Below are 19,592 nucleotides of genomic sequence, written 5' to 3'. Positions count from 1 at the left end.
GCTATTAATTAAAACGTTTAGCTCTTAGGGTCAATAGGATGCCATTTGATCAATTTTGGATTTTCTTTCTTTTTGTAAATTAGAGTTCATCGAGTGTCTGAAAGAGAAATGCAAAAACACAACCCACACCCTGGAACACATTAAAGCCAGCACTCTACATCTTTCCAGAACACCTCTTGCTTTTCAATACTGGAGCAGAGAACCAACACCCTACATGTTCTTACGTTGGCGAGATCTCAATCAGGTGTTTTAGAATTGCCTTCCCATCTGACGAGTACTTCCTCAAGCCGCGCAGCCCGTGCTCGCGTCTGCTTTTCAGAACTGAGATCTACAGACAGAAAATACGTACAGTATTTAAAACATTTGGCTTGAAGTCCAACGAGTCACGATGCAGAAATGGAATAAAAAGAGGTGCGCTCTTACCTGTCCTGCTAGTGATCGACTGCTTGCTTTCGCACACTGATCTCCACATTTCTTTACTTTATCCTCCAAACTCATCTTCTCAGCTGCCCATTGGTTACTTCAGGATAAACGATACAGACATCAAGACCCTTCATCATTACGCTTCAATACTTTGAGGCACATGTTCTTCGTCTTTAAGAATTTACAACATTTCAAGAAATAAAAAGAATGGTGTGCAACAAAAGCTGTCCCTGTACTTGCCTTATTGCAAGGAAATGGTCAAATTCTTTCTGGTACTCCGCATTCTTATCCTGAATTAGCCTGGAAACACTGGACAGCACACAAACAGAGCCATCGGTGGGAATGAAGAGACGAGGGAAAAAGTGCAAATATTCAAAATATTTCACCAATGATCAATACTAAATTAAACTTTGAGTATAAATAAGGCCGTAAGACAGAACAGTTTCAGCGAAGCTGAATAATTTCTCCAGCGATTCGTCTCCAAAAGCATGCTTAACATCGCCCGAGTTTGTGTCCCAACTAGTGCTGTCAAGCGATTAAAATATTTAATCGCGATTAATGTCGCGACTGTCATAGTTAACTCGCGATTAATTGCAATTTAATCGCACATTTTTGTCACATGAAAAACAATTGTAATTCCCTTATGAGCATAAAAAAGTGAATGGGCTTGCTCACCGTTCGAACTACGGGGGTACTCGGGGGATCCGAGATCCCCTGAAACAGACATGAGATCCCTTGAAAACATGATTTGGGAAATGTTGGGGGGTCTCTAAAATATTGGCAAAATGATGTTTATTGACATAGCAATCGTATGTAACGGGAAGCATTTGCATATGCGATGGAGAGCCACGCTCTGAGACAAGCGCAAGCACCCCCCCCCCCAAGGGAAAAAAAGGGACCCCCTGAAAATATCGGCATAGTTCGAACATTGGTTGTACCAATGTTTTTTTTTTTTTTATTGCAGAGCATAACACGTCTTGTCACAGCCACTGCAAAGTCGGGCTGGAGCCACCGATGGGAAAACGAAACCTAAGCCGAGCACCGTGGCTCTTCGGGGGAGGGCAGAGGACTCTGGCTGTGCGGGGCGTGGCATTACAGTCTAGCTGCTATCGTTTTTCTAAGCAAAGTCTCTGTTCCAAGTTCCTGGCAGTTTCAAAAGCTTATGAAAAACCTACATCATGTCACAGAGCGTTAATCTCGCGATAAAAAAAAATCGCCGTTAAAATTGAGTCAAGTTAACGCGTTAATAACGTGACATTTTTGACAGCACTAGTCCCAACTTAACAAAAACAAGCACAACCGCTCAGCCATATTCCAGGAGAAGGCTGCATTGAAAAGCGAATTCAAACTCGACACGTTTGTGAAGCGGCGTTTGACTGTAATACAGCAGTTGTGTTATGCATCTGTTTAGGCTCGGTCACAACTGGCTGTACGTGCTCCTACGGCTGGTCTACGTGCAAAAAACGCAAGAAACGCACAGAGGGTGCATGTATGACGTGCTGATTTTCGAGCCGCAGACTGGCCGCAGAGGTTCTTTGTCATGTCAAACAAACTCTACGGGCGCTTACGTTTTTTTCAGGTTGCAAGACAAACTTACGGCCAACGTGCGTCTTTCTCCACGAACAAAACAAAACAAACAAAAAAAAACGCAGCGATTTAGGAAATGCCAAAAAAATCGTATGTCCGGTTGTGACCTAGGCTTTTTATTCCCTCATTTTGCCGATTCCTACCTGCTCGCCAGCTCTCCCCGGTCACACAACCAGGGTGGGTGAAGAACAATAAGTGCTTTCTCCAAGACAAGTTAAGCGCATCTGTTCGAACCGCAGTTCATGACACACCACGGAGCAGCTGAATACATACAGTACATCGGAGCTCGCAGACTGATTAACGTTGCTCTGATTGACATGGGAACGCGTACACCATCCCTACCACACAAACAGCATGGCCAGTTTTGCTGCGGACGGCTGCGACATCACCGGGATTCAAATATGCAACTTTCTAACAATAGGGCGAACATCTTTTGTGTTGTGTCACTCAAGAACAAGTGTCCATCTTACAGTAAAAGTATTTCAGTCCACACCATCTCTATTAAAAGGCACGTAAAACTTGAGCACGCTTATGTGCTTGTTTCATGCGTCCTCTCTAATTTTTCCCCTTCTCGTGCAGGTCAGTGAAGAGTAAACACCATAGAAAGCCACGGAAATGACACGATATATCACTTTCTATATGCTGCTAAGTTTATTTTTAATCATAATCTAAGATCTGTAGAAATGCGTTTATACAGTAACGATAATGAATGGTTGTCCAACATGGAAGGGATCCGAGGTCTGTCCTCCGGCAGCTTCGACGGTACAGATTTGAAACCAAGTGTGTAACGTGTGCTGTAGCAGTGACAAGTACTCGGGGCTGAGTGACACTCACAGTTCAAACCGTATCGGTAAAAACCAAGAAGTACGAGCTTTAACAATTAATACACCACCATATTTGGCTGTTGTGTGAAGGTAATAATTTAGACACCATGTGTGTTTAGACAGAGCTGTAATCGTAAATTTATCCGTTTGCATTGCCAAAAAGATGTTTGCTTCCTTCGTATAATTTCTCAGCTCATTATCTCTAGCCACTTTATGCTGTTCTACAGGGTCGCAGGCAAGCTGGAGCCTATCCCAGCTGACTACGGGCGAAAGGCGGGGTACACCCTGGACAAGTCGCCAGGTCATCACAGGGCTGACACATAGACACAGACAACCATTCACACTCACATTCACACCTACGGTCAATTTATGCTGCTTTTCCACTACCAATGCGGCCGAGTTGGGCTGAGTCGAGCTGTTGGAGTTGCATTTCGACTACAACCGCGCTGAACCGTGCTGGCTGGAAGTGGGTGGACACATTGGGTGGAGTTAGCGAAAGTGGGTGGACGTCACGTGATGTCGTTAGGCGGCGCAAACAGTGACATCAGTGAGCTTTTAAGCGGTAGTCTCACGACCCGGATAGTAAACAATAAACATGGAGGACATGGAGTCGTTAGTGTTGCTGGTCTTGGTGCTGTGGCTTGTTGTCACCGACAACGCCAACAGATACTGGCAAGAGCGTATAGATGAGGCGAGGCGCATAAGGCTTCATAATTCTCGTAATTCGTAATTCTTCTTCTTCCGGGTTTACAGATCCCAGCGTGCTCGCGGGGCGTGTGGGCGTGTGAGGACACTCCTCCTCACCAATCAGTGCACAGGGGAGTGTCTCCTCACGCCCCTAGCCCCACTCAGCTCGGTTTGGCTCGCTTCAGCCCTACTCCAAAACCGTGCGGGTTTTGGGTGCTGAGTAGGGCTGAAGCGAGCCGAGTCGTGCTGCTCTGAGGTAGTCAAAACGCGAGCCGTGTCGGGCTGAAGTGAGCTGAAGTGAGCTGAAAAAGGGTAGTGGAAAAGGGCCATTAGAGTCACCAGTTAACCTAACCTGCATGTCTTTGGACTGTGGGGGAAACCGGAGCACCCGGAGGAAACCCACGCGGACACGGGGAGAACATGCAAACTCCGCACAGAAAGGCCCTCGCTGGCCACGGGGCTCGAACCCGGACCTCCTTCTTGCTGTGAGGCAACAGTGCTAACCACTACACCACCATGCCGCCCTCGTATAATTTCTGAACCATGAATATAACAGGAAATGCAAAAGTTGGTTCTGGTTATTTACATATTTGACATTTGTCCGATTTAGATTGAGACACATTTGTATCTCTCCATCTAAATAATGTCTTGTGTTATACTGAACGTTTTTTCTTTATAGCAAAAACATACAGTAAATGCTGTGGGTGCTAATTAAAGGAATATTAATCTGTTATTCTGCCAGCTAGGTGGTCAGGGATGATGGGGTCGACATCATAAAGGTACAAATATTAACCTCAAAATTTCTCACACTGCGCATATATATATATATATATATATATATATATATATATATATATATATATATATATATATATATAGCAAATGTTTAAGAAATCATAACGTACATTTCATTAATTGGCATTTGGACATCTCACCTCTCCTGAAAATCCACCAGCTCTTTGATCTCGCCCTTCAAAACCTTCAGCGTTTCTTGGTGGTCTCGCTTCTCCTGCTGATCTTTCCGGACCTCATCCTCAAGCTTTTGTTGGAACAAAGTCAATTCTTTGTTGGAAATCTGGATAGGCATGTGTAAGAAGTTTAAAAAAAAAAAAAAAGTCAGCATGTGTTTTCTGTTCCTCAGCAAGCGTGTAACGAAGCATGAAAGAAATGCAGTGTGTGTAGTTTCTACCTCTATGTGCTGATTAAGTTCTCTGACTTCAGCATCAAGTACAGAACATGACTCCTTTCTTTTGTTTTGCATAGCCATAAGCTTTTCCCTCATATTTCGGATGAGCTTTTCAAATTTTATGTTGTTTTTTTCTGTTTGGGTCATATCTCCCTAGTAGGGGGAAGGAGATATGGTAAGCAGTGTCGAGAACTCCATTTAAAAGAAAAACACTCTGATCAACTGAAGTTAATTGTCTCTAGAAAAAATTATAATAAAGTCTAGTTAATATGAAAATGGCCAGTAATGACTAACAGCACTAGGAGATTAAGGCCCTGTCCACACGGCAACGGATTCAGGTGAATCTGATAAAATTGTTTATCGTTTCGGCCTGGCGTCCACACGGCACCGGCGTTTTGGGTGCCCCAAAACGAAATTTTTTGAGAACGGGTTCCAGAGTGGAAAGATCTGGCAACGGCGCCGTTGCGAAGTCGTCTGGATGAGTAGAACGGATTTGTTTACGATGATGTCACAACCACATGACTAGAACAAGCAGCACTCTCGCTGTTTTGTATGAACCACTGCATTGCATTTACTTTTGTATACAGCTTTTCTTTTAAATAAACAAGTAACTGAACCATTTCTTGAATTTCTTTTTTTTATTGGATAAAAATGCTTTTCAAAATGTTCACACAATAAGAAAATTAAGTTATATAAAACTATGCACACTAATAAAACTAATTTGTACACACAGAAGGCACGATTTCCTCGCGTAGTCGCAGCCATCTTCTTCTTGTTGTTGTGTGTTTGTTCCTGAGTGCTTCACGCCGGGTAGAAGAAGGGGTTTATGCGCACGCGTCCTACTTCTTCTATTGTTCTGGTGTCTCCGATGGGACCGTCTTACAGCGCACGTAGAGGTGTGGCATGTGTATTGCATCGCTTTCAGCAAGCGTTGCGTTGCCATATGAACCTGATATTTTACTGATCCGTTGCCCATGTGGACGCGATATTTAAAAAAAAATAAATCTCGTTGCCGTTGTCGTGTGGATGTAGCCTAAGGCCGTAGATAAATGAATAGCAACAAATTAATACGGGAAGTGAACCTCACTCTGTTCTTTTCAAACTGTGCATATGGTTCTGTATTAATGGCAACATCATCTCTGGTGTCTTTGTCACCCCAAATCGTCTGAAAGGAGAGAGGAATAAAACCTGCATTTAGCAAATGATTAACTATTTGCCTATAAAAATAGAAAAAAAAAAGTGCCAAAAATACAATGCCTTACCTGAACAAAAATGGTCTTACTTTTAGGACATACATCATCATCTTCAATATTAATATAATTATTATCAGAGCCGAGAGCCTCAGTGTTAAATGCATTCAGTGGGACATCAAAGTAGTATTGCTGATACTCTGCTTCTTGTTCATCAGCTTTTCCATTTTCAAGCCCATCTTGGCACCCAGTTTTATAATTTAAATGTTGAGAACTCAGAGGATCAAACACACAAGGAACGGGGAGACTAGGACAAGTAGCATGGTCATAAGATTCACTGCTGTCACTCGGATTCAAATTTTTAGACTGAGGCAGGAATTCTTTGGCTGAGGGATTGAGATGGGAGGATCCTTTAGGCTCGGATTCGTCCATGCTGCAAGTATAAGGGGAAACGTTGACCAATACAGAGCCAAATTCATCCAAGGTGTCTGGAAAGCATGCGTCATGAGACTTCAGCATGATTACGTTGCCGTGCATTACAAATCTGAAAGACTCGAGTAGGAACTGTTCAAGTCCTCTGGCAGCCTCGATCTTTTGCTGCGCTTCAAGGGGAAAGTTCTTCAGCTCACCCACAAGCAGTGGGTCTGACACCTCAAGAGGCCCATGCTCTCCCAGAATCTGTGCAAAGTAACTGATGGGAGAGAAGACACAAGGACAGAAACTGAACTGTTAGGTTTTTACTGGACTTCAAAAAAAAAAGTATGCGCTTAGTTCAATTCCCAGATGATACTAGTACACAGCTGTAGATGGCCAAACCAATCAATTTTTTACAATTAAATATTTTCAAGTCCATCTAAACATACAGTGCTCAGCGTAAATGAGTGCACCCCCTTTGAAAAGTAACATTTTAAACAATCTCTCAATGAACAATTTCCAAAATGTTGACAAGACAAAGTTTAACACAACATCTGTAACTTCAAACGTGAAAGTAAGGTTAATATAAACTTAGATGACACATTTTTTCAGTTTTACTCAAATTAAGGTGGTGCAAAAATGAGTACACCCCACAACAAAAACTACTCCATCTAGTACTTTGTATGGCCTCCATGATTTTTAATGGCAGCACCAAGTCTTCTAGGCATGGAATGAACAAGTTGGCGACATTTTGCAACATCAATCTTTTTCCATTCTTCAACAACGACCTCTTTTAGTGACTGGATGCTGGATGGAGAGTGATGCTCAACTTGTCTCTTCAGAATTCCCCACAGGTGTTCGATTGGGTTCAGATCAGGAGACGTACTTGGCCACTGAATCACTTTCACCCTGTTCTTCTTCAGAAATCCAACGGTGGCCTTAGATGTGTGTTTAGTCATGTTGGAAAAGCGCATGACGACCAAGGGCATGGAGTGATGGTAGCATCTTCTCTTTCAGTACAGAGCAATACATCCGTGAATTCATGATGCCATCAATGAAATGCAGCTCCCCGACACCAGCAGCACTCATGCAGCCCCACATAAGGACACTGCCACCACCATGTTTCACTGTAAGCACCATGCATTTTTCTTTGTATTCCTCACCTTTGCGACGCCATACAGTTTTGAAGCCATCAGTTCCAAAAACATTTATCTTGGTCTCATCACTCCAGAGTATAGAGTCCCAGTAGTCTTCATCTTTGTCAGCACGGGCCCTGGCAAACTCTAGGCGGGCTTTTTTGTGCCTGGGCTTTAGGAGAGGCTTCTTTCGTGGACGGCATCCATGCATGCCATTCCTCTGCAGCGTACGCCGTATTGTGTCACGGGAAATAGTCACCCCAGTTTGGCTTTCTACTTTTTTAGATAACTGCAGTGAACTTGCATGCTGATTTTCTTCAACCCTTCTCATCAGAAGGCGCTCCTGTCGAGGTGTTAACTTCCGTGGACGACCTGGACGTCTCTGTGAGATGGTTGCAGTTCCATCTTTCTTAAATTTTTGTACCACTTTTGCGACAGTATTCTGACTGATAAGTAAAGCTTTGCTGACCTTCTTGTAGCCTTTACCTTTGTGGTGGAAAGAAATTATTTTCTTTGGGGAATTCTGAAGAGACAAGTTGAGCATCACTCTCCATCCAGCATCCAGTCACTAAAAGAGGTCGTTGTTGAAGAATGGGAAAAAGATTGATGCTGCAAAATGTCGCCAACTTGTTCATTCCATGCCTAGAAGACTTGGTGCTGTCATTTAAAAATCATGGAGGCCATACAAAGTACTAGATGGAGTAGTTTTTGTTGTGGGGTGTACTCATTTTTGCACCACCTTAATTTGAGTAAAACTGAAAAATGTGTAATCTAAGTTATATTATTAACCTTACTTTCACGTTAGAAGTTAAACACGTTATATTAAACTTTGTCTTTTCAACATTTTGGAAATTGTGTTAATTGAGATATTGTTTAAAATGTTACTTTTCAAAGGGGGTGCACTCATTTACGCTCAGCACTGGACTGTGCAGAGGTGAACAATTCATTAGTTAGCCCACCAGGCAAGTGAAAGTGCCAACAATGTATTGCCCAGTCCCAAGTTACGCCCAGAAGCCCAGTTAAAGCTAAAAAGGTGCAAGCTGACAAGTCATATCAAAAGCATGGCTAGCTAATTGTGTGCATGAATACAGACTATGGAAAATAAAGTTAGTACTTGAATCCCTGACAGGTGTGACCCTCTGTAGGCTCTCATCACGCTCTCATTACATAAGGTTACTTGAGTCTGGTTATCATCATTTGCACTCAGTTAACTATTTAAAATTAACGCTAAAAAAAAACTAGAAAGAACTTGATGCCAACGGCGTCGATGGGGATGCCTCGGCCCAGTAGACTACACGCCTTATTAAGTTGTGATTTGGGGATGGACATTTGACCTCACAGTAATCTTGACCTGTGACCCTTTAACCTCAAAATCTAATCAGTTCATGTTTGTCCTAGTCTGGCTAACGCGACTTCAAAGCTCTGCGAGCATTTGGTCTGGCAAAGATATTAAGCCCAACCGTTTCCCAAAGGCGTGGTTGACCCGCCTCCCTGAAATGCCTCAGTTTGCTACTGGTCGAAGCCAGAAAAGGCTGTGACGAAGCTTAAACCAATCACATCACTCTTTCTTCTGACGTATGTGACGCGACGGAAACTGCTTGAGTAACAGGAAGAAGATAAATACCTCCAGGGCTGCTCTTTGCTCCGTTTTCAATGAGAACTTCCCGTTGAATGCTTTCAATACAGCATCTACCGCTGTGTCAAAGGCTTGCCGCTGCTCCATGTTCGTAATGTTTCTAGTGAATGAAGCGCTTCCGGCATAGATTCTGTAAACAATCTATGGCTTCCGGTCGCAGTTCTACTACGTCACTGCCTTGAACACGTCTCTACCCAGGGCCATTGGAGATGCTCAAAGTTGATTGGCTCCCGATTTTTCGGGAGCTTGGAAGAGCTGGAGATAGCTTGCCTTGCCAGACTAAGCTCGCAACAGGCCCTCGTGTTGCGTCACACTTATGGTAGGATGGGTGGACCCAGGCTATGTTTGTCCCAAAGTGCACAAATGGTGAAAGGTTGGTGAGATATGGTGTTCACAAAGAGTGGGGATGGACATTTGACCTCACAGTAATCTTGACCTTAGACCTTTTGATCTCAAAATCTAATCAGTTCATGCTTGTCCCAAAGCGGACAAATGGTCAAAGTTTGGTGAAATTCCTTTCATTAGCCTTTGAGATATCGCGTTCACAAGGTTTCGGGACGGACGGACACAACCCGAAAACATAATGCCTCCTGCACCTTAAGGTAGCGGAGGCATAAAAAACTAAATACTTTCCCAAAAACTTAAAAAAAAAAAAAAAAAAGTAGTGACAAATTCCTTAATTACTCACTCGTATAAACTCTCTTCAGTTGGATCTGGGTCACTGTTTGAAAATCTCTTATACTGGTTAAAGTGTCCTGGGTTGCCATACTGCCCTTCAAAATCTGCAACCTGCTCCCTCAAATAATCTGGAACACTAAAGGGATTACCACCATCAAGCAGCATCCTAGAAGCAGAAGTTCAAGAGACAGTTACGTGTCAATTCCTAGAATTAAATTCTAAGTAATAAGCAAGCCAAAAATAAATAAAAATAAGGTACAGTGAATCTTCCTCGGAGAAGAAATCATCCTCTTCGTCTCTTCTAATCCCCGATAGAAGCAAGACAGACTGAAACACATTTAAAAAAAAAAAAATTTAATTAAAAAACCCCGCTCTTTTATTTTATGGTAAGCTAAACCATAAAAAACAGTCACCTTAGTTCATTCTCGATTCAGGTAGAAATCACTCACCTTTGATTCTTTGTGCTTCTTTTTTCGATTTCTGCTTTTACTCTTATAAACACAACTCTAAAAACAGAAAATCAATTTATGACATGAGAAGATCGAACGGCACGATCAAGTTTGCCAGGACGCCCCTTGAAAACCGCAAGAGCTTTTCAGAAAGGAATCAGAACGAGATTCGAGTTATTTTCGTGACTCAAACGTTACCACTCATAAAACAATACTTACTAAGTGGTCATCTTTTTCTGTCTTCTTTAACACTAAACATATTGAATCTGAAAACGGAAACGCAAATTAAATCGAAGACATTTTCTCGAATTTTCCTACGTGTGCTTTTACCCGTGTGTACTACGTACCCATTTCAAAATAGTCATCAAGGATAGTAAACAAGGAGGGGTAGTGTTCTCGGTATTCCTCGAGAGTCCAAATAAAGAGGCGCATTTCCTGCGGTGGGGCTTGTCTCAGGTACTCTATTACAGTGAAGTCCTTATTATGTAATACATCATGTAGTGGGGGAAACTCCAACAGGGACGAGAGATCCAGTTTTTCCAGATCATCACTGAACTGACCAATAAAGTTCTCGGCAGCTTTCAGACCTGTGGTGGAGGTAAAGAAATATGACAACAACGAAAATCGCACAAATGAATCGTCGGGATGACTCGCAGAGAAATCAGATACCCCTTTTCCACCAAATCAGTTCCAGGGCTGGGTCGGGGCCAGTGCTGGTGCTGGTTCACAACTCGTTCAACTTGCGAGCCAGCTGAGAACCAGTTTGCTTTTCCACAGCTCGCGGTGCTAAGGGAAGCCACGTCATTACGTCGCTGTATACGTCAGTTACGTCGCTAGGTTTGCATAAACCTTGGCGCGAATATCGAAGCAAAAACAACACGGAAGAAGCAGCAGCAGCAACAACAACAATAATAATAATGGATGACTTCGCGTTTGTACAGCTGCTGCTTCTTGTCGCTTAAAAATGGCGATCTTGTTATTGTTGTTGGTCTTAACAACTCCGCCCCCCCGCTGACGTAAGCGGTTCTTTCCTCTGGCCCAGCAAAGAGTTGGTGCTACCCTGGAACCGGTTTTTCTGGCCCCAGAGCCGGTTCTTTGTCAGTGGAAACAGAAAACCTGGTTCCAAACTAAGCACTGGCCCCAAACCAGCCCTGGAACTGCTTTGGTGGAAAAGGGGCAAGATAGACCTCATTAAATCAATCTTAACTGTGTGTAAATTAGGGCTGTCAAAGTTAATGCAATAATAACGTCTCATCTCATCTCATTATCTCTAGCCGCTTTATCCTGTTCTACAGGGTCGCAGGCGAGCTGGAGCCTATCCCAGCTGACTACGGGCGAAAGGCGGGGTACACCCTGGACAAGTCGCCAGGTCATCACAGGGCTGACACATAGACACAGACAACCATTCACACTCACATTCACACCTACGGTCAATTTAGAGTCACCAGTTAACCTAACCTGCATGTCTTTGGACTGTGGGGGAAACCGGAGCACCCGGAGGAAACCCACGCGGACACGGAGAGAACATGCAAACTCCGCACAGAAAGGCCCTCGCCGGCCACGGGGCTCAAACCCGGACCTTCTTGCTGTGAGGCGACAGCGCTAACCACTACACCACCGTGCCGCCCGCAATAATAACGTGTCAATGCAAATTCCTTTTAACGCCACTAAGTTCTTTGACACGGAATTAACGCAGGTACGTTCGGTATCCCCTCCCCTGAAGTTTGGGAAATCAGGAAGTGACATAGCAAGCAGCTGGTTGGTGCAAGTCGTGATAAAGTGCATTCATGTACAGAATCAACTTGCATTGTTACATTCTGACCGTTTACATAAAACGTGTGTATTTTTATATGCTTCTGATGGTCCAGAGGGGAGAAAAGATGACGTATTAAGGCCTTGATGGGTGCGAGTGTGCGTGTTGTGTGAGAGAGAGCACGTGCATGCTGCATACTAGACTGAAAGAGTTTGTTTTATTCTGAGAAATTTGCGAGGTAATGTAAAAAAAAAAAAGTTTATAAATGCAGTTTTTGCTCATGAATGTACTGTATATTCACCAGTGAGTTTTTCAGGGATGAGAATGGGACGTTTAAAAAAAAAAAACTCTGAAATGTCTGCCAACTTTCCCACACATACATATATGAACGTTTTCAAATTCAATGATGGTTTAAAACGTTTATAAACTTTAAGATAACAAATCCCTACAGATATAATTTTATATACATCTCGTGAGCGATAATGGAGGTAAACGTAACGATATATTAGATTCCTCCTGACTCTATCTTTGACAATTTAAAGGTCCCATGGCATGAAATTTTCACTTTCTGAGGTTTTTTAACGTTAAAATGAGTTCCTCTGACCGTCTTAAGTCACCCCAGTGGCTAGAAATTTCATAATGTGTAAACCAAACTATGTCCAACATTTGAGAATGGCGCGTCAAAACGGCGCGTTGATAAACTCTTCCCTTTACTACGTCAGCAAGGGAGATGATCCCCACGCCCCCCCTCTGGATTCCCACCCACTGTATGGACTGCCCCACCCAGTTGTAGTGAGGAGACCATAGAGGACACAACAACATGGCATCACCTAAGCGAGCGAAACATGGAAATTGCGCTGTACATGGATGTGACAACACAGAAAGGAGTCTGTTTTTACTGCCGATGGGAGAGCCCCTGAAGACGCAGTGGCTTAATTTTATTTACTTCAATAATACGCCGTCGAGTCTACCTAAGACGGTGTATGTTTGTCGGAAGCATTTTCCTGAGGAATGTTTCCACAACTTGGGACAGTACAGGGCAGGTTTTGCACATCAACCGTCACTGAAGCCTGGGTCCGTACCAAGCATCCCTGCCGCATCAGCAACAAACACCGAACAAGTAAGTGTATAACTGTTAAGTCGTTTTGCCGTGTTTTAAAATCGGTGCGTTAGCCTAGCAATGGCTACATTAGCTGTGCAGCTAACCGCTTCCTGCAGTTAGCCAGGTAATCTTCACTACAAAACTAAAGAGCATGCAGCATGCTCTGTTAAACTGAGTTTAGTCTGGAAATTGACTGTAACTTATGAGCTTATGTTTGACTATTGCTCCGCAATGCATGTCTTCTGTTGGATAAGCGATATGTTGCTGTAGTTGCTGCTTCTATCCTCTTTGGTTATGGAGTGCGTGTTCAAGCCTAGGGTATTATACGTTCGTAAACTACCACTCCGAACACTCTCACTCTCTGTTCTCTGTGTCACGTTGAGTTTACGAAAGGAGTCCGAGGGAGAACGGGGTTTTGTCTTAGCAGCGTGGCTACAGACACTGATAGCAGCGAGTATGTGTGCGCGCAGCTTGGTCAAGCCCCTCCCCCCATGGCCCGCCCCCACCCTCTACCCTTCCCCGCCTCCTGCTTCTCATTAGCAAAACGACGCACTGGGAAAAGGGCTGAAATGGGGCTTTCTCCCAGGAGGCTATATTTACATGCCAAGGGTTCATTTCGAGAAAGGCTGCGGATATAACATCTGGAAACCTCCACGAGCCCGTTTAAAGCATCAACAAACCACCATGCCATGGGACCTTTAAGTAAAACGTACTTTTGTGCTTTTTTGTTTTGATGTGCTCCTGGATGTTTCTAGCTCCTCTGTTTCCATAATTGATCATATCTGAGCACAGAATACACAGAACCTTTCCCGGCACGTCCACTTTTCGGATATGTTCCGTCAGGCACGTCGTCACAGTTTGTGTCCCTATCTGCACGGTAACGCTACTATCGAGCCATGCCCATCGGAAACAGTTCTTTATCCCGTTCGATTTCCCTGGCACGATCCTCATTTTTGCGGTCCAAAACTTTCGCCATACTGGCGAAGTAACTTTGAAAACTAACCAAAATAACTAGAACTTAAGAAGTGATCAAAACCGTGTACGTATAGCTTGTTTCTCCGTGAACTGTAGAAGTGAGATGAAACTAGCACCAAAACGTTGTCGGAAATCGTCGCGAGTTGTCTCATCTCATTATCTCTAGCCGCTTTATCCTGTTCTACAGGGTCGCAGGCAAGCTGGAGCCTATCCCAGCTGACTACGGGCGAAAGGCGGGGTACACCCTGGACAAGTCGCCAGGTCATCACAGGGCTGACACATAGACACAGACAACCATTCACACTCACATTCACACCTACGGTCAATTTAGAGTCACCAGTTAACCTAACCTGCATGTCTTTGGACTGTGGGGGAAACCGGAGCACCCGGAGGAAACCCACGCGGACACGGAGAGAACATGCAAACTCCACACAGAAAGGCCCTCGCTGGCCACGGGGCTCGAACCCGGACCTTCTTGCTGTGAGGCGACAGCGCTAACCACTACACCACCGTGCCACCCGTCGTGAGTTGTCGTTAGCATAAATATTGAAGAAAGCAATGACGATTTCCGTTATCACAGCTGCAACTAATTTTGTGATGAGCGTTGCCGAAAGATGCTGGCGGGCGGTCAGTCGGTCCTGCCTACTTGTGCCACCACAAGCCTCGCCTCGCACCGACCCCTACCCCGAAATTTTCTCAATGGATTTACACATTTCACAAAAATGACATTCTCAGCGGGAAAAACTCGGAATTCCGCAGATCCGCGGAAAATTCTCATCCCTGGTTTTTTGCATTTAACTGGAAAAACATCTTTATGAGCTGTGTTGCTGAGCAAACGTATTTATTTGGGTTTTCTATTTTTTATTTCAAGACAGCCACGACTGTTGTCCAGAGTCCACATCACCTAGTCAGTTTAGTTTATTTTATTGCATAATTTGAGGCTGGAAGTACAAAATTAGAAGAAAATATATTGTTTTGTTCACACTGAATTGTGCAAAACCCTCAAAATTATAAACGTTAATGCTGCTTTATCTATTTATTCATTTATTTAAAAAATGCAGTGGGGGAATAAAACGCCCACAAAAATTATTTTTGCTGTGTCCAGCTTTATCCTTCCTGACCTGGCATTTGCATAAAGCAAGCACACGTGTCCACTCCCACTCCCCAAAAACTTGAAAAGTATCGCTTTAAGGTACATTTAGAACAGGTTTAAAAAAAAAAAAAAAAGTGCATGAGTTAACCATGAACAATAATGCGATTAAATATTTTAATCGATTGACAGCCCAAGTGTAAATATTGTACACAGTTAAACCAAAACAAAACATGTCATTAACACTAAACTCAACAAACACGTTCATAGCACAGTTGATTTACATTTAGTGACACCCACTGAACTTCATGCAAGGTAAAGCTCAGTCAAGCCCAGTAATGGCAGCGACCTTTTACAACACAGCACTGAATGGCCACTCTTATTTGTCTAGATTAGCTTTAATATTCCTTGTTTTCAAGCCTTTAAAATCAAATTGACAGGATATCACAAACTATTTGACTAAGTATGTGCAACTCATGCCAATTCTATAACCTGAAGGCTATCAGATCAACGTTAGCACGTCTCCTCATACATAAATTTACATAAACCCCATGAGCTTTCGTAGGATACAAATGTTTCAGAAATTCCTAAAAACACATTTGCTTATCAAGCCTTCATATCCAGCTTGATAAGTAAGACCTGATGTCTGTATAGCAAGATCAAAAAGTACAGGACTGCATTTTACCTGCATTGTTAAGTTGCTGAGCCCATTCATGAACTTTAGGCTTGACGTCTTGGCAGTCACTGAGGTTATGAAGAAAGAGTCTGGCCCAAACCCTGTTCTTTCTCTCCAACAGCAGATCCACTAGCTCCCGGAGAACCTGTGGATCTGCACGGTCCTTTAATACGCTTTCATGCCCCTTATCCTCATCCAACTTCATCCATGGTCTCAGACACACCAGCATACTCAAAATATTGTGGCCTTCATCATTAAAAAGATCTCGGTTTTTATCAATTTGGTGTAAAACACGATCGCTGTATACAAGATGATCCTTGAACGACGCTAGAGGGAGGAAAAAAGTCAATAAATCAGCATTAGTTCTAACAGTTGTTTCCACAATTTCCAAAAAAGTTAGTTCCGAGGGCTAAAACTTACGGAAGCCGAGAGAGGCCCTTCATATAATCCTTTTTTTTTAAATTCACCTTGTTATCCCGAGATAACGACATAATTAATTCAGGATCTCGAGAAAACAACAACTAATTCGAGATCTCGAGAAAACAAAACCGTTATTCCGAGATAACGACATAGTTAATTCAGGATCTCGAGAAAACAACACAACTAATTCGAGATCTCGAGAAAACAAAATCGTTATCCCGAGATAACAACATAATTAATTCAGGATCGAGAAAACAACACGACTAATTCGAGATCTCGAGAAAACAAAACCGTTATTCCGAGATAACGACATAGTTGATTCAGGATCTCGAGAAAACACCACAACTAATTCGAGATCTCAAGAAAACAAAACCGTTATTCCGAGATAACGACATAATTAATTCAGGATCTCGAGAAAACAACACAACTAATTCGAGATCTCGAGAAAACAAAACCGTTATTCCGAGATAACGACATAATTAATTCAGGATCTCGAGAAAACAACACAACTAATTCGAGATCTCGAGAAAACAAAACCGTTATTCCGAGATAACGACATAATTAATTCAGGATCTCGAGAAAACAACACAACTAATTCGAGATCTCGAGAAAACAAAACTGTTATTCCGAGATAACGACATAATTAATTCAGGATCTCGAGAAAACAACACAACTAATTCGAGATCTCGAGAAAACAAAACCGTTATCCCGAGATAACGACATAGTTAATTCAGGATCTCGAGAAAACAACACAATTATTCCGTGATCTCAAGAAAACAAAATTATTTCATGATCTCGAGTAAACAGCTGAGAAATGGTTCATTCAGGTGCGCCAAGAGATTTGTGATGTGCTGACTTTGGGGCTATTTCTCATTCTGTATAGACGCAACTTTGGTCATTAGAATGTCTGGAATAGTCAATCACCTAATAAGGCAATATTTTGATCAGGGGTTGACACAGGGAGAGATTGCATTAAGTGTTTTAATAAGGGATCATTTCAAAATTAGTCTGCGGCACCTCCGCAGAAGACTGGCCCCCCTCTCTCTCAAGGCATCGTAAAAAGCCATTTCTGCTCTGTTACATGTCCGCCAATTTCTAAGTCTTCGTTGTCTGACCCACAGGGGGCGCAGCTCTGCTAGAAATCTCAGCTGTTTACTCGAAATCATGAAATAATTTTGTTTTTTCGAGATCATGAAATAATTGTTTTGTTTTTTCGAGATCACGGAATAATTGTTTTGTTTTCTCGAGATCTTGAATTAGTTGTGTTGTTTTCTCGAGATCCTGAATTAATTATGTCGTTATCTCGGGATAACAAGGTGAATTAAAAAAAAAAAAAAAAAGATTATATGAAGGGCCTCTCGCGGCTTCCGTAAAAACTGTTGCAAGTTCGTTGACACTATAGTCACAGATTTTATACTAAGCTCAGTAAACTGAATATCAACCAAGTTCATTTACTTTGGTCAATGCCTTTGTCTGCTTCTTTTCCAGGTTCATCTTCTATTTTTAAATCGTTCGCCTGATTCTTGGTTATGGATGTAGCCGCTCTCTGTTGTTTCCGCCTCAGCTTTCGTTCTTCTTTAGATTTCAACTTCTTAAGACTAAAACAGATGAGTAAAGACGGAGGAAATCATCATCATCATCATCATAACTACAGAGGCGTAGATATAGCAACAATGATGAAAAATCTAGATGTTTGTGCTAAAATACAATAAAATGAACATTTTTCACTTGTATTATGACCTATACTATTATTTGTTATTATAAATTCAGTAAAGATTGGCAGTTTACCCATGGGATACAGCTTACCTTGTACATTTCTGTTTGACTCTCATCCCAGGAACTTTGCTTTTAGAAATAGGTGATTTAAACTAAAAGGACAGCATTCATTAGACACTGAGGAAACAGGAGATACTCAAAACCAAACAAGCAGCGTGTAGCAAACCTACCTCGCACTTAATAAGAGCAGTTGAGTCAAATATTACAATTCGACAGATTGTACCAGTACAGTCAGGAGTAAAACACAAATTCTGCAGGAAATCCTAGGGGAGAAAAATATATATTTATTTTCTTTTTGCGGTGCGGTTTCCATCAAATCCTACGCTCTGATTGGCTGGCGAGCGGGTCCATAACCTACGGTACGGACCCCAGTTACGGACCCCGGTTATGGACCTCTGGCGACTCGCTCGTTCACAACAACAAACATAGTAGCATTTTTTGTCAACATTTATCTTTTTTTTTTTTTACATAAGATTTATTTATAAGATTATCAAAAATCTTATACATTTTTGCCAGCATTTCTCAGGAGAATAGCATTAATTTTACAGCATGGATCGCGATAACGACAGTCTTCACAGCGAAAGCGAGTTTTACTACCCTGAGGAAGAAGAAATAAAAGAAAACATTTCAGGAGAAAGCTAAAAACCTGTAACTGTTGCTAACGCTGAGCAAAAACATGGCTGAATCCTGAATGACTCCAATTTGTATAAATAGGGGACTACATAGGCGGCAAAATGTAGTTTTTTTTCCTGCCATGGAAGTGCACTTGTATACCGAGGAGGAAGCCATTTGCATTACAGCCGTGAATGAGGATTCAAAATAGCATTCATTTTACATCATGGATCGTGATCACGACAGTCTTCACAGCGAAAGCGAGTTTTACTACCCTGAGGAAGACAAAATAAAAGAAAAAACATTTCCGGAGAAAGCTAAAAACCTCTAACTGTTGCTAACGCCGAGCAAAAACATGGTTGAATGACTCAATTTTGTATAAATGGGGGACTACATAGGCGGCAAAATGTAGTTTTTTCCTGCCATGGAAGTGCACTTGTATACCGAGGAGGAAGCAATTTGCATTACAGCCAAGAATGAGGATTCAAAATGGCGGCTCGCCTCTGCTCGATTTTCCCTTTCGGGCGCTCTCGTTTTCTGTTAGAATTTGGCAAAGAAAAAAATAAGTATATTATTTACCAGCTTAAGGTCGGTCCGTATGGTGAAATACCGTGACCTTGGCCTTGAATACTGACCTCGGCTCTCTTTCAAGACCTCGGTCACAGTATTTCACGATACAGACCTCCCAGCTGGTAAATAACACACACACACACACATATACACACACACATGAAACTCAGGATTTGAAGAGTCGTGTCATGTGTTGCACATGCTATATTCATCTCGTCTCCACTCCTTACCTTGTCATTCTTGTCAGGAAATGAAGCAGCTTTGAACTTTTTCCAGCAATTAATATGATAGTCCACGTTACAACTCTGACAGCATGACAATCGAATGAAGCCCTGCAACAAGCAAATATTAACAGCCTTTATCAAAGTCCCAAGGTTACTCGAACAGCTTCAGTGACATAAGTGCAAT

The 19,592-nt window shown here is 42.5% G+C and overlaps 1 protein-coding gene across 3 annotated transcripts in view; it reads right to left on the bottom strand.

Moving 5' to 3' along the window:
- Positions 1–19,592, bottom strand: part of ttc3 (tetratricopeptide repeat domain 3) — a 115,091-nt gene that overhangs the window by 25,825 nt on the left and 69,674 nt on the right. For all 3 annotated transcript variants that reach the window (XM_060909400.1, XM_060909401.1, XM_060909402.1), the window contains exons 23-39: positions 19,415–19,516; positions 18,173–18,265; positions 18,033–18,094; positions 17,682–17,824; positions 15,816–16,133; positions 10,558–10,797; positions 10,430–10,476; positions 10,211–10,267; positions 10,021–10,088; positions 9,772–9,927; positions 5,970–6,588; positions 5,795–5,872; positions 4,711–4,860; positions 4,457–4,596; positions 664–732; positions 424–520; positions 225–328 (exon numbers count right to left, since the gene is read on the bottom strand). In XM_060909400.1, coding sequence (XP_060765383.1) covers positions 225–328; positions 424–520; positions 664–732; positions 4,457–4,596; positions 4,711–4,860; positions 5,795–5,872; positions 5,970–6,588; positions 9,772–9,927; positions 10,021–10,088; positions 10,211–10,267; positions 10,430–10,476; positions 10,558–10,797; positions 15,816–16,133; positions 17,682–17,824; positions 18,033–18,094; positions 18,173–18,265; positions 19,415–19,516 — 2,543 coding nt within the window. The remainder of the gene's footprint in view (positions 1–224; positions 329–423; positions 521–663; positions 733–4,456; positions 4,597–4,710; positions 4,861–5,794; positions 5,873–5,969; positions 6,589–9,771; positions 9,928–10,020; positions 10,089–10,210; positions 10,268–10,429; positions 10,477–10,557; positions 10,798–15,815; positions 16,134–17,681; positions 17,825–18,032; positions 18,095–18,172; positions 18,266–19,414; positions 19,517–19,592) is intronic.

The sequence above is a fragment of the Neoarius graeffei genome, chromosome 25 (assembly GCF_027579695.1).
Source record: "Neoarius graeffei isolate fNeoGra1 chromosome 25, fNeoGra1.pri, whole genome shotgun sequence".
NCBI classification, from domain to species: Eukaryota; Metazoa; Chordata; class Actinopteri; order Siluriformes; family Ariidae; genus Neoarius; species Neoarius graeffei.
The sequence above is the reverse complement of the archived record's forward strand: the minus strand, read 5'-3'. Positions and strand labels throughout refer to the sequence as shown.